Consider the following 13,317-nt stretch of genomic DNA (forward strand, 5'->3'; position numbering starts at 1 on the left):
CAAAAAAAAAAAAAAAAAAAAAAAAAAAAAATCAATGTGCAAAAATCACAAGCATTATACACCAATAACAGACAGAGAGCCAAATCATGAGTACACTCCCATTCACAATTGCTACATAGAGAATAAAATACCTAGGAATCCAGCTTACAAGGGATGTGAAGGACCTTTTCAAGGAGAACTACAAACCACTGCTCAATGAAATAAAAGAGGACACAAACAAATGGAAGAACATTCCATGCTCATAGATAGGAAGAATCAATATCATGAAAATGGCCATATTGCCCAATGTAATTTATAGATTCAATGACATCCACATCAAGCTACCAATGACTTTCTTCACAGAACTGGAAAAAACTACTTTAAAGTTTACATGGAACCAAAAAAGAGCCTGCATTGCCAAGACAATCCTAAGCAAAAAGAATAAACTTGGAGGCATCACGCTACCTGACTTCAAACTATACTACAAGGCTACCGTAAACAAAACAGCATGGTTTTGGTTGTACCATGGTACTTGTACCAAAACAGAGATATAGACCAATGGAACAGAACAGAGGCCTCAGAAATAACACTATACATCTACAACCATCTGATCTTCAATAAACCTGACAAAAACAAGTAATGGGGAAAGGATCTCCTATTCAGTAAATGATGCTGGGAAAACTGGCTAGTCATATATAGAAAGCTGAAACTGGATCCCTTCCTTACACCTTATACAAAAATTAATTCAAGATGGATTAAAGACTTAAGTGTTAGACCTAAAACCATAAAAACCCTAGAAGAAAACCTAGGCAATATCATTCAGGACATAGGCATGGGCAAGGACTTCATGACTAAAACACCAAAAGTAATGGCAACCAAAGTCAAAATAGACAAATGGGATATAATTAAACTAAAGAGCTTCTGCACAGCAAAAGAAACTACCATCAGAGTGAACAGGCAACCCACAGAATGGGAGAAAATTTTTGCAACCTACCCATCTGCAAAGAGCTAATATCCAGAATCTACAAATAACTTAAACAAATTTACAAGAAAAAAATCAAACAACCCCATCAAAAAGTGGGCAAAGGATATAAACAGACACTTTTCAAAAGAAGAGATTTATGCAGCCGACAGACACATGAAAAAATGCTCATCATCACTGGTCGTCAGAGAAATGCAAATCAAAACCACAATGAGATACCATCTCACACCAGTTAGAATGGCGATCATTAAAAAGTTGGGAAACAACAGATGCTAGAGAGGATGTGGAGAAATAGGAATGCTTTTACACTGTTGGTGGGAGTGTAAATTAGTTCAACCATTGTGGAAGACAGTGTGGCAATTCCTCAGGGATCTAGAACTAGAAATACCATTTGACCCAGCAATACCATTATTGGGTATATACCATAAACCATAAACATCTCATGTTCATGGATAGGAAGAGTCAATATCTTTAAAATGGCCATACTGCTCAGAGCAATTTACAGATTCAATGCTGTTCCTATCAAACTACTAATGACATTCTTCACAGAATCAGAAAATCTATTTTAAAATTTATATGCAACAAAGAAAGAGCCTGAATAGCAAAGGCAATCCTAAATAAAGAGAGCACAGCTGGAGGTATCATGTTACCTGACTTCAAACTATACTACAGGTCTACAGTAATCAAAACAGCATGATACAGGTACAAAAATAGACACACAGACCAATGGAGTAGAATGCCTCACACCTAAACCATCTGATCTTCAACAAAGCTGACAAAAACAAGCAATGAGGAAAGGACTACCCATTTAACAAATGGTGCTGGGATAACTGGGTAGCCATATGCAGAAGATTGAAACTGGACCCCTACCTTATACCACATACAAAAATCAACTCAAGATGGATTAAAGACTTAAATGTAAAGCTTAAAGCTATAAAAACCCTGGAAGATAAAATAAGAAATACCATTCTGGACATAGGACTTGGCAAAGATTTCATGATGAAGATGCCAAAAGCAATTGCAACAAAAACAAAAATTGACAAATGGACCTAATTAAACTAAAGAGCTTCTTCACAGCAAAAGAAACTATCAACAGAGTAAACAGACAACCTACAGAATGGGAGAAAATAATTGCAAACTATGCATCTGAAAAGGTCTAATATCCAGAATCTATAAAGAATTTAAATTAACAAGCAAAAACCAAACAACCCTATTCAAAAGTGGGCAAAGGACACAAACAGACACTTTTCAAAAGTAGACATACATGTGGCCAACCAGTATATGAAAAGGTGCTCAACATCACTAATCATTGGAGAATGTAAATCAAAACCACAATGAGATACCATCTCATAACAGTCAGAATGAATATTATTAAAAAGTCAAAAAACAACAGATGCTGGCAAGATTGCAGAGAAAAGGGTATGCTTATTCACTGCTGGTGGAAGTGTATTCCAGTGTGGCAATTTCTCCAAGAACTTAAAACAGAACTACCATTTGACCCCACAGTCCCATTATTGGGTATACACCCAGAGGAATGCAAATCATTCTACCATAAAGACACATGCATGCATATATATTCACTGCAGCACTATTCACAATAGCTAAGACATGGAATCAACCTAAATGCCCATTGACAATAGACTGGGTAAATAAAAGGTGGTACATATAAACCATGGGATACTATGCAACCATAAAAAGAATGAGATCATGTCCTTTGCAACAACATGGATGGAGACAACATGGATGGAGCTGGAGGCCATTATCCTAAGGAAACTAACAAAGGAAAAGAAAACAAATACTGCATGTTCTCACTTTTAAGTGGGAGCTAAACAAAGAACACATGGATACTAGGAGGGGAACAACAGATACTGGGGCCTATTTGAGGGTAAAGGTGGGGAGCAGGGAGAGGATCAGAAAAAAAAAAAAAAACAAACTATTGGGTACTATGCTTATTACCCTGCTGACAAAATTATCTGTAAATCAAACCCTCATGACACATAATTTACCTAAATAACAAACTTGCACATGTACCCCTGAACCTAAAATAAAATTTTTTAAAAGTATGAATATTTTTGTAATTCTCTTTCTGCACCTCTATGGAGACTGGGCCACTGAAGACCCCAGCTTACACTAGGGATAAACACAAAATGAGCATAGCAAACTTTCTCTATGCCCACGAATGAATCAGTTGCTGGCTTACCTCACCCACAGATAAACTCTCTTGCTCTTCCTGTGCCTCCTTCTCCTCCTTCTCTTCCTCCAGTTTATCCTCCTCCTCCTCCTCTTCCTCCTTCTCATCTTCTTCCTGTGACTCCTCCTTCTCTTCTCCTTGACCCTTCACTTTCTCCTCATTCAGGGATGGGTTTAAGGAGCTCTCTCTTTCAACCTGCATTTCTTCCAATCCCTGAATAGAGCCTTCTTTGGACTCATCCATCTCAGCATGCAGTGGAGATTTTTTCTGCTGCCCCAGCACCTCTTCAGTTATAAAGGACTCCATTTCTTGATCATTTTCTTCTTCCATCTCTTCTACTGATGTGGCAGCACTTGTCCCACTACTTATGCTTTCCTCACTTCTGCTCATGTCCTCTTTAGACCCTTGCTTCTTCCTCAGTTTCCTCATTCTCTTCTGGAAGGATTTTTCATGTGCTTCTGTTGATGATAAACACCAAAGCACAAGGAGAGACAATTTACTGATGCTGCCTGCATTGGGCCTCTCAACCCACAAACGCATAAAAGTGAAGTCTGGGAGAATAAGACTTGAACTGAAAAAGTGTTACCTGGTTGCCTGAATTTGAAAATGACTTCTCCAGCCAAGTTCTATAGGAAAAAACCACAAGTCACTGAAGGACCTGCACTGCCTTTCCTCAGAGTGCCACTGTTTTTTGTTTTTTTTTTTTTTTTGAGAGGAGTCTTGCACGGGAGTGCAGTGGCCCGATCTTGGCTCACTGCAAGCTCCGCCTCCCAGGTTCACACCATTCTCCCGCTTCAGCCTCCCCAGTAGCTGGGACTATAGGCATCCGCCACCATGCCTGGCTAATTTTTTGTATTTTTAGTAGAGATGGGGTTTCACCGTGTTAACCAGGATAATCTTGATCTCCTGACTTCATGATCCGCCCACCTTGGCCTCCCAAAGTGCTGGGATTACAGGCATGAGCCACGGTGCCCGGCCCAGAGTGCCACTTTTAAGTGCATCTCTTTTAAGTAGAAGTACTCATCCCTCCCCTTTGATATCTGATGCAGGCCTTGACCAACTTAGTTCCCTGGGATAACTGGGTTGTTCTCAATCCAGGGAACCAGTTTTTCTTAATTCCAAGAAGGCTAGCAAACCCTTATAGCACACAATGGGTAGACATGGAATAAAAGCTCATTATGATATATTTTTTGGCAGTGATCTGGAGCAAAAGGCAAGAAAAATATAAACTGAGGGATGCAAACGAAGGGCAGAAATCTGCTGCATTCTGTGCTAAATGGAACTGATACAATGGGCATGATTTACATGATCTTGAGAGCCCCCTTGTAAGCCCTGCAAATTTCCTGTTTCACAGGCTCTGGGTGAAGTTTTGGATATTCTGTGTTACGGATAACAGTGTAGGCTGTGGAGTTTGCAGGTCTGGATTTGATTCCTGGCTTCTGACAAGCTAAGTGATCTTGGGCAGGCCCTCTAAACCCTATGGGGCTTATTGTTATCCTCCATGAAATGGAGATCATAATAGTGCCTCTACCTTTAACCCAGGTGACCCAAATGATATCAAAGGGCAGGCAATGAGCTCACCATCCTATAGCTTGAGCTTTCCCTTCAACCTAGGTGGCAGAGGGAGCATCTAGTAGCAATCTAAACAGGAATCTCTTCTGGGAGGAGAGATTCTCAGGGAAGCAGCCAGGTGTCCTGTATACGTGGGAAACCTTTGGCCAGGTTCAGTGCCAACCACAAGCATTTCCATTCAGGCCAGGCAGGACTATGGCTGGTGTGTGGGAAAAGAGCCAAGCACTGGGGGATTCAAACCAGGGAATCCCAGGTATTCATGCATTTACCCAGAGAGCATTTATTGTGTCTGAATTATGTGCAAGATCCTTGTGCTAATGGCAATCAAAGTTGAATAAAAATTAAGGCATACTTGCCCTTTAAGAAATACATTATAGTTGGGTGCTCCAGACTCCTGTATTCGACAGCAACCAAGCAAAAAATAGTTCAGAGCCCTGAGAGGTGGCAGGGGCTGAGCAAGGTGAGATGAGGGGTCAGGTGGAATGAGTGGGAGCCCTTCTCTTGGTAGTGAACTGGAGGTATGGGTGGGTTTGGGATATATGGAGACAGAGGGTCCCCAGCAGAGGGAGCATCATGAGGAAGGGCAGCAGGTAGGGGGCACATGCCAGAAAAGGGATGAGTCTGCTGGACCAGGGAGAGTCAAGGTGGAAAGCAGAGAGAGTGGGGCCTTTGTGGTTATCTAGGGACTGTAAGTTGGATCTGGTGGGGGCTGCACAGTTGGGGAGGGATTTTACAGGAGAGTAGGTGGGTCAAAGCTATATTTTAGGAGAATTATGTGGCAGTGGTAGGTATGATAAATGGAATTCCAAGCACCATATAAATTAACCTTTTCATTATAAGTCCATTCAGGCTTGAGCTCTGATTTCTGAACCCCTCAGCCTCTTTTATACTGAGAAAGAGATGGTCTCTTTAGAGATTTTCAGCTTCTTTCTTCTTGCATTGATTTGAACTCTGCAGGGTTAGGGATGGCTTTCAAAGTCTAGGCAGATCATAACAAGAAGTCAGCCTCTCCCTTAGTTTCTTCATGAGTGAATGGGTGTATCATTGCCCTCTCCATACCTGCTCAAATATTTCACGCACAAAGAAGTATTGGCTGAGGTTGGAGCTGTAGGAGTTGAGTTCTTTCAGTATGATTGCTGGGTACTCCATCACTTCCTTTGTCAGGAGGGTGTGAAAATATTCATACCTGGGAGGGAAGTAGGTAAGACTGGAGACCCCAGCCAGGGACCACACCCATGACCCCAAGGAGATGGGCTGCAATCTGGCACATAGCTCTGTGTAGAGCTGCTGTGTGGCTGCTCTTTTCTGGCAGCAGTCCTTGGCTATGCTATTTTTCTGATCATACAAGAAATACACACTTTTTGTAGAAAGTTTGGAAAACACATACAAGAGACTTTTCTGCTTGTAACATGAGCTCCCTTTCCCTGTCCAGGTCCTAACCCTGTCTTTGGTCTTAACGCTGTCCTTGAACTTGATGATACCTACATTATTCCATCAAACTCCCAAACGCCCCAAGGTCCAGACTTCTGTTTCTCAGATAGGAGACCAAGGGCTCATGGGGTTGCTTATTTGCCTAAAGTAATCAGAATTGCCTTCTGAATCTAAGTACTGCAATCAATTGGCAGTGTCATTCCATTTCTGTGAACAATCCTTATAGAATCAGTTGTACAAAGTCATAAGGATGGAAGAAAGTTCACAGAGAACAGCTTGCCATATTGAGAAACTGGAACCAATAGAAAACAGCTAATCAATTGAGGGATTGCTAAACCATTATGAAGTATCTACATTAATGAATGCTACATGGCATTTAAAAATGGAAGTATATCTGTAGTTACAGAACAATTTGCATAGTATAATACAACCTTTATTTTTAAAACACTATATATGTGTATATATTCATATATATAAATGTATATGTCCATAAAAAAGGAAAAGTGGGCAGGAATGAGGGGAAAAAAAATCTCTATATGTTTGCAGTGGTTAACTTCTTTTTCCTCCTTTAACAAGAATGTACATGTTTAAATTTTTTTTTTTTTTTTTTTTTTGAGACAGCATCTCACTCTGTCACCCAGGCTGAAGGGCAATGGCATGATCTCCACTCACTGCAACCTCCGTCTCCCGGGTTCAAGTGATTCTCCTGCCTCAGCCTCCCAAGTAGCTAGGATTACAGGCACCTGCCACCATGCCTGGCTAATTCTTGTATTTTTAGTAGAGGTGGGGTTTCACCATGTTGGCCAGGCTGGTCTTGAACTCCTGTCCTCAGGTGATCCACCCACATCTTTAAATTTTTAAAAGAAGGCCCCATGTTCTTGAACTGAAGCCACATTGCTTTGAAACCTCCCTCCACAAACTTTTAAAAATTTTCCCTGGAAGCTTCTTTATTGGCTGAGAGCAGAGCTGCAGAGGGCCACAATGCTTTCTAAGGTGAGAGGCACAATTTTCATCTTAAGCCTGCCAGTAGGCTCCTGGGCTCTTGGGCAGGCTGCCCTTGACCTTGAAGATGAATTTCTGACCATCCCCTCCTGCCTTTTGGAGTCTGGTTGGCCTACCTGGATTTCATGTTTTTCAGATAATCTTTGACCTTTTCCAGGTGAAACGCCAGTGTTTCTTTGTCGCTCTGCTGCCTCAGTTGGTCCAAGAGCCTATCAAGGTGGGCCTCCTGGACCTGGAAGCCACCCCCAAAACAAGAGAAGCAGACGTGACCTCCAGTGCTCACAGAGTGTAAGTGACCTGCAGGGACCCTGCTGCTAGAACTGAGGCCCAGGTGCCTCGGCAGATCCAGGACTCCCTTTCTACAAATGGGGCACCTAATCTGCCACCGCCCTCCCTCTCTCCACTATAGGCCTCTAGACTTTTTTCTGCCTGCAATGTTCTTCCCTGCCTACATCATACCCCCCGGGGGAACCAGCTCAGATGGGACCCCCGGAGACAGGGCCCTCACACCCACCCACCTGGTCAGGCCTGCACTACACCTGCTCCTCCTCGCTCTCCTTCTCACCAGTCGTGCTTGAAATCAGAAGCTGAGTTTGTCCCCCCACCTCCTGGACTGTGTGAGAGCAGGCAGAGCAGGGGCCAGCTGACCTCCTATGCAGGCAGGAGATTGCCCCAGTTATAGAGCATTGAAATGACTCCCAACATGTGCACAGTTTGCTATGTGACTGACACGTTTGTCTGTAATAACTTGTAATAACTTGTAATAACTTTTCTTTCAGAATATGATGTCTTATCAGACCCCATATATGAGAACTTGGAGCTATTCTCCCCTTCACCTTGGGAATGTGATGTCACCCTTATCAATCCCCCATATGTGAGTTACTGACGTTAACTACTGTACTTCAAAATACTCAAGAGTTTGACACTTCGAGAGCTTAGGCTGAGGCAGGTTTCACTCTGGCAGTGGCTTATTTGAACGAGAGAGAGCTCAGGCTATGACAGGCACTGGGGCTATGAAGCCACGCCACCAGCACCGGCACTACCCTCTGGCTTCCAGGGACCTATGAGCCATCACAGATGTCCACTGTGTTAGCTTGCAAGCCAGTTTCTCTGGAGAAACGGCACATAGAAAGGCACACCTGAAGCTTTTATTAGACTTTACTTCCCATGGAAGCCTGCTTCCATCCTAATTGAACAACTAGACTTTAATAGCTTTGCAGCTTACAAAGTGCCTAATGTACCTGGTTTACTCCCTGTGGATGTATTCCTTTTGAGGTTGGTTCACGTTATTCTCCCCCTGTTTAAGCATTGTGAACCTATGAAATAATTCTCTTTGAATGGCAATGAAGTGTGTGATTTCGTGATACCATCCTTTAATCATCTCCTTATTTGAACCATCTGACTGTCTCTCATGCAAACTCTTAGAGACATTTGGTTCCAGATTTCTGCTACTCCCATCTGATCCCATGACCAACGTAAGCCTTAATGTCCCCATCTGCCCAAATTTCATAGCTAAAGGTTCTCCATTTGGGTCAAGGAGCTGTTTGAGTTCATTGCTGTTTGTGGTGTGAAAAATGGAGCCCTGGGTGTGGGCCTCACCTGGCTCTCCAGGCTGTGCTTCTGCTGGTGCTGCTCCATCCTCTTCTTCAGCTTCAGCTCCTGCACCAACAGCTTGCTCTGGTGTGCCTCCCACAGTTGTACCGCCTCCTGGAAGTACCTGAAGAGGTTCGAACTCTGCCACTCTGTCTGATCTGCCAGGGTCTCGAAGGATTTCTGCAGTGGCAGAGCCCAGAGAAGGGACTTGAGGGCTGACAGTCCCAGGGCCAGGAAGAGGGCCCACCTGTGGGGCCCCCGTCTCTAATGACTGAACAGCATTGCCCAGACACCATCCCTCAAGGTCAACTTCTAGGCTACACTGGGGCTCTTGGTCCTCCCTCCCTGGGACAGTGTTTTGGGTCTGCCCAAGGCCCTGCCCTTAGTCTTGTTGACTCTCAAGTCCCATCTCTAGACATATCCTATGTTCCACAAAAGTCTCTGACAGGAAGAAGATGGAGTGTGGGCCATTCCTAAAAAACAGGCTGGACACTCAGAAGGCCACAGCAACGCTGGCCTGGGCATCTTTCCTTCTCTGGAGTTCTCTTACTCATGGCATCTGGGCCAAACACCACAACTGCTGTGAAATCCTCACACACCACCCACCTTTTAAAAAAGGCATGTGTCTTACACCCTCATCTGGGCGAAGGCTGGGCAAGCTACTGCCTGTAGACTAAATCTGGCCCTCTACCTGTTTTGGTTTGATCCTGTGAGCTACACACAGATATTTCAGTTTTAAAGTGGCTGGAAAATAATCAAAAGAAGATATTTAATGAGATGAAAATTACATGCAATTCCAATTTCAGTGTCTGTCAATAAAGTTATTGGAACACAGTCATGTCATTTGTTTCTGCATTGCCTAGGGCTGCTTTTGTGTGGCACTGGTGGAGTTGACAAGGTGCGTCAGAGACCTGATGGCCCACAGAGCCTAAAATAGTCACCATCTGGCCGTTCACAGAAAACATGAGCCAACCCCGGTTCAAGATACCACGTGTCTTGGGCTGAGGGCTTATTGTGCCTCCACAGCCCTTCAGTACCCAGGGTCAGCAATGGCCAGGGAGCGCTCATGGCCTGGAGTTCTGCACAGCACCCATGTCAGTGGGTGGCTGGGAGGAGTCAGGTGGGTGAGCTTGCAGTGGCCAGCATAAGGGGGCTGCTCTGAGAGGGTCTGACAAGGGTGAGTGGACACACTAGGAACATGCAAGTTGGAGCTCTTAGGCTCTTCTTACAGCCAGCACCCCGCGGACCCCCAACCCCACCTCAGCTCCCCAGTGGAACAGTCCCCAGCACGCACGTCCAAGAGCTCCAGGTCCTCCTCCACCTTGCCCTGGAGTGCTCCCACCATCTGGAAGAAGAACTGGTTCACCAGGGTCTCTGCCTCCTCCTCAGTGAAGGCTTTCCAGTCCAGCAGCTGCTTCTGGAGTGTGTGGGACAAGGCAGAGCCTGGTTTAGGACTGAGGTCCCCACAGGCATCAACTCCATCCTACAGGCCTCCGTGTTGCTCAAGTCAGACCTGAGCTCCAGGTGAGGGCCCTGCACCCCATGAATTCTGTTCCCCTTAGGGTCTGGAGGGCTGGGTGCAAATTGGCTGGAGAGGCATGCAGGAGCTCTTGTGAGGCTCCCCAAGGGGGACCCTCAGCTCGAACACACTTCACAACAGTTAAGCTTTGGGGGTGGAGGTGTTGCTTACAATCTTACCAAGGAGGCAGGAAGGGACATTCTGACTCCATAGTTCCCCTATCCTAGAGAACAAGTCACAGTTGTGCTTGGGTTTGGGAGCGAGTTTACTGTCTCACTCTGTTATGCAGTGGGCAGGGTGGAGGGGAAAGTGGGGCCAGGCCTATCTACGAAGGGGGCGCATTGCAATAACCCCCAGAACACAACCTCCATTCATAAACAACGCCCAGTGCTGTGCATGACATAGAGTCAAGTGTGAAGTCTGAGGTGATCTGAGAGTGCACACTTCACCTTACATGGGCTTCCTGGAGGAGGTGATGGGCTAAAACCTGAGACATGGCAGGGATAGCTAGGGAGGGGATCTGGGCAGAAGGAACAGCTTCAGAATGCCCAGAGGCCAGTGAGCACCAGGCACTGGGGCTAGGAAGCCACTCCATTTTCTTCTGTGAGGAAGAAAAGCCTGGATGGAGGCTAAAGGGTGTGTGGGAGTGAGGTGGGGACATAGCTGGGGAGGGGAAGGTAGTGGGGATGGGGCCAGGGAAGGCACTTCAGGTCCCACCCAGGCATTCCTCTTCTCAGGCCTGCAGGAAGGGTGCCCACCTTACAATTCTGCACAAGCATCAGGCACTCCTGCCACGTCTTCTCATACAGCAGGCGGATCCGCATCATGCAGTCCACATGGTAGGTGTCTCCATGGGCAGAAAACAAAGCAAATCAGTCCACAAGGAAGAGAGGATTAGAAAGGGGAGTGTCCCCTCTGCAAAGGAGCAAAGTGCCTCCAGACCAACATTTATTTAGGTGAAGATCAGTGGTCCCGATTCAGATCAGGGGCTGGTGTCCCCTTACAAAGGCCCCGACACCCCAAGATAAGGATCTCAAATGAAGAGCTTGTCATTATCTGTTCTGAATCCATTCTGGCCCTGACTCTTGACTCGGTTTCAGGGCTGGTGACATTCCTTTTGGGAAGCTGCACCAAGTTGTAAACCAGTAATGAGAATGGAGATCAATGAGCATTTACTGATCCTATCTGTGTTCATCCCTGAAAAACTGAAGGCACTAGCAGAACGCGCGGAAGCTTGCTTTTTTATTTATTTTCTCTATTTCTCCTCTCTTCAGTTTCCCAGCTTGTAATAAACTCAGTGTGACTCTGATGTCTAGGATAAGCAACTCTGGTTTAGTGCTGTTGGCAATTTCTAGAAACTGAAAGACCACACAGAGATTTGGTGGTGGTTTTTCTTTGTCCAGGGCTGGGGAGAAGGGCAGGGGGATGGCAGCTGGGTGTAGATTTAGGATATCTGGGAGGGTTGACAGATGCTAGAACTGACGAGAAGAAACTCTAAATCTGCTTCTTCCTGTCCCCAGGCTAGTTCCTAGGCCAAGGTGTCCACACCCTTCCGTGAGGCCGCTTTGATGGGCTCTCCCAGGTCCCCCTGCTTCCACTCCTGCATCCCTCTGGGCCATTTGCACCCCCTGACATCATCACCCCCAGCTCAGAACCTTCCACTGAGTTCCCACTGCCCTCAGGATAAAGCCCAGACTTCCACGTGCAGCCCACGTGGCCAGCAGAGTCCGGCTGCTTTGCATCTTCCAACCTCCCCTCCCTGTTTCCAAAGGCCCCAGTCCTGTCTTGCCTCCAGGGCACCCTACACTGTATCCCTGCCTGGAATGCTTCCTCCCTCTTGGCCTGGCTGACTCTTACCTCCCTTGCAGTTCTCAAACACATGATCATTTCCTTGTCAATGTCTTCCATGACCCTGAACCAGCTGTGTCCCTGACTATGGCTCCCACGGCTGGGAACCTGTCCATTCCCTGCTTGCTCTGACCTCTGCTCTGGACTGGAAGTGCCCGAGGGCAGAGCCAGCTACTGAATGCCAGGGCTCAGCACAATGCCTGTCTGTAGGAGGCACTGAATGAATGGTAGCCATTGCTATTATATAGAGTCTTGTGGCTCACACAGAAACACCCTTAGTATTATAAACCTGAGAGACCTAGAAGCAATGGTGTGTACTACTAGCTGAAGTACCCAAGCTAAGTCCAGCTGTGACACTTCATTGGCTGTGTGACCTTGGGCAGGATACTTCACCTCTCTGTGCCACTAAACCCTTCTCTTACTACAAGAGGACAATGATACCACTGACCTCACTAGGTTGCTATGATCCTCCAAGGAGATGAAAAACTTATTACATATCTTCTAGAGCAAGTCGTGTCAAACCTTTTCTATAGAGGGCTAGAGAGTAAACTGTTTTAGCTTTGCAGTCATACAGTCTCTGTTGTAACTACAGATGTTCCTTTATTTACAATGGGGTTACGTCCTAATAAACCCACCATAAGTTGAAAATATTTTCAGTTGAAAATGCATTTAATATACCTAACTTACTGAACATCATGGCTTAGCCTAGTCTATCTTAAATGTGCTCAGAAAACATACCTGAGCCTACAGTTTGGCAAAATCATCTGGCAACAGAGTACACTAGTTTACCCTCATGATCACAGGGCTGACTGGGAGCTGCAGCTTGTCACCATTGCCCAGCATTGCCAGGGAGTATCCCACCACGTATCCAGGCACCACAGCCCCCAGGAAAAGAGCAAAATTCAAAATCTGAAGTACAGTTTCTGCTGAATGTGTACCACTTTCACACTACTGTAAAGTCAAAAAGTCCTAAGTTGAACCATCCTAAGTCAGCGGCCATCTGCATTCACTTCTGCCATTTAGACTGAAAGCAGCCAGACAATACGTCAACAAATGAGGCAGTTGGGGGGTCTAACAACACTTAGTTCCAAAACCAGCAGTCAGCACACAGTTTACAGCCTGACTGCCCTTATTATAGAGCATTTTGAAACATCACCATTTGTGATTGAGGACTCTGTATAAGCCAGGCACTGGACTACC

General features: G+C 45.5%; 1 protein-coding gene across 1 annotated transcript in view; it reads right to left on the reverse strand.

The window, feature by feature from the left end:
* The window catches only part of CCDC180 (coiled-coil domain containing 180), an 85,752-nt gene that overhangs the window by 39,630 nt on the left and 32,805 nt on the right, over positions 1-13,317 (reverse strand). The window contains 7 exon segments of the mRNA XM_025359439.1: positions 3,162-3,610; positions 3,739-3,778; positions 5,784-5,910; positions 7,274-7,389; positions 8,757-8,930; positions 10,045-10,167; positions 11,028-11,116. Of these exon segments, the coding sequence (XP_025215224.1) occupies positions 3,162-3,610; positions 3,739-3,778; positions 5,784-5,910; positions 7,274-7,389; positions 8,757-8,930; positions 10,045-10,167; positions 11,028-11,116 (1,118 nt within the window).

The sequence above is a fragment of the Theropithecus gelada genome, chromosome 15 (assembly GCF_003255815.1).
Source record: "Theropithecus gelada isolate Dixy chromosome 15, Tgel_1.0, whole genome shotgun sequence".
NCBI lineage: Eukaryota > Metazoa > Chordata > Mammalia > Primates > Cercopithecidae > Theropithecus > Theropithecus gelada.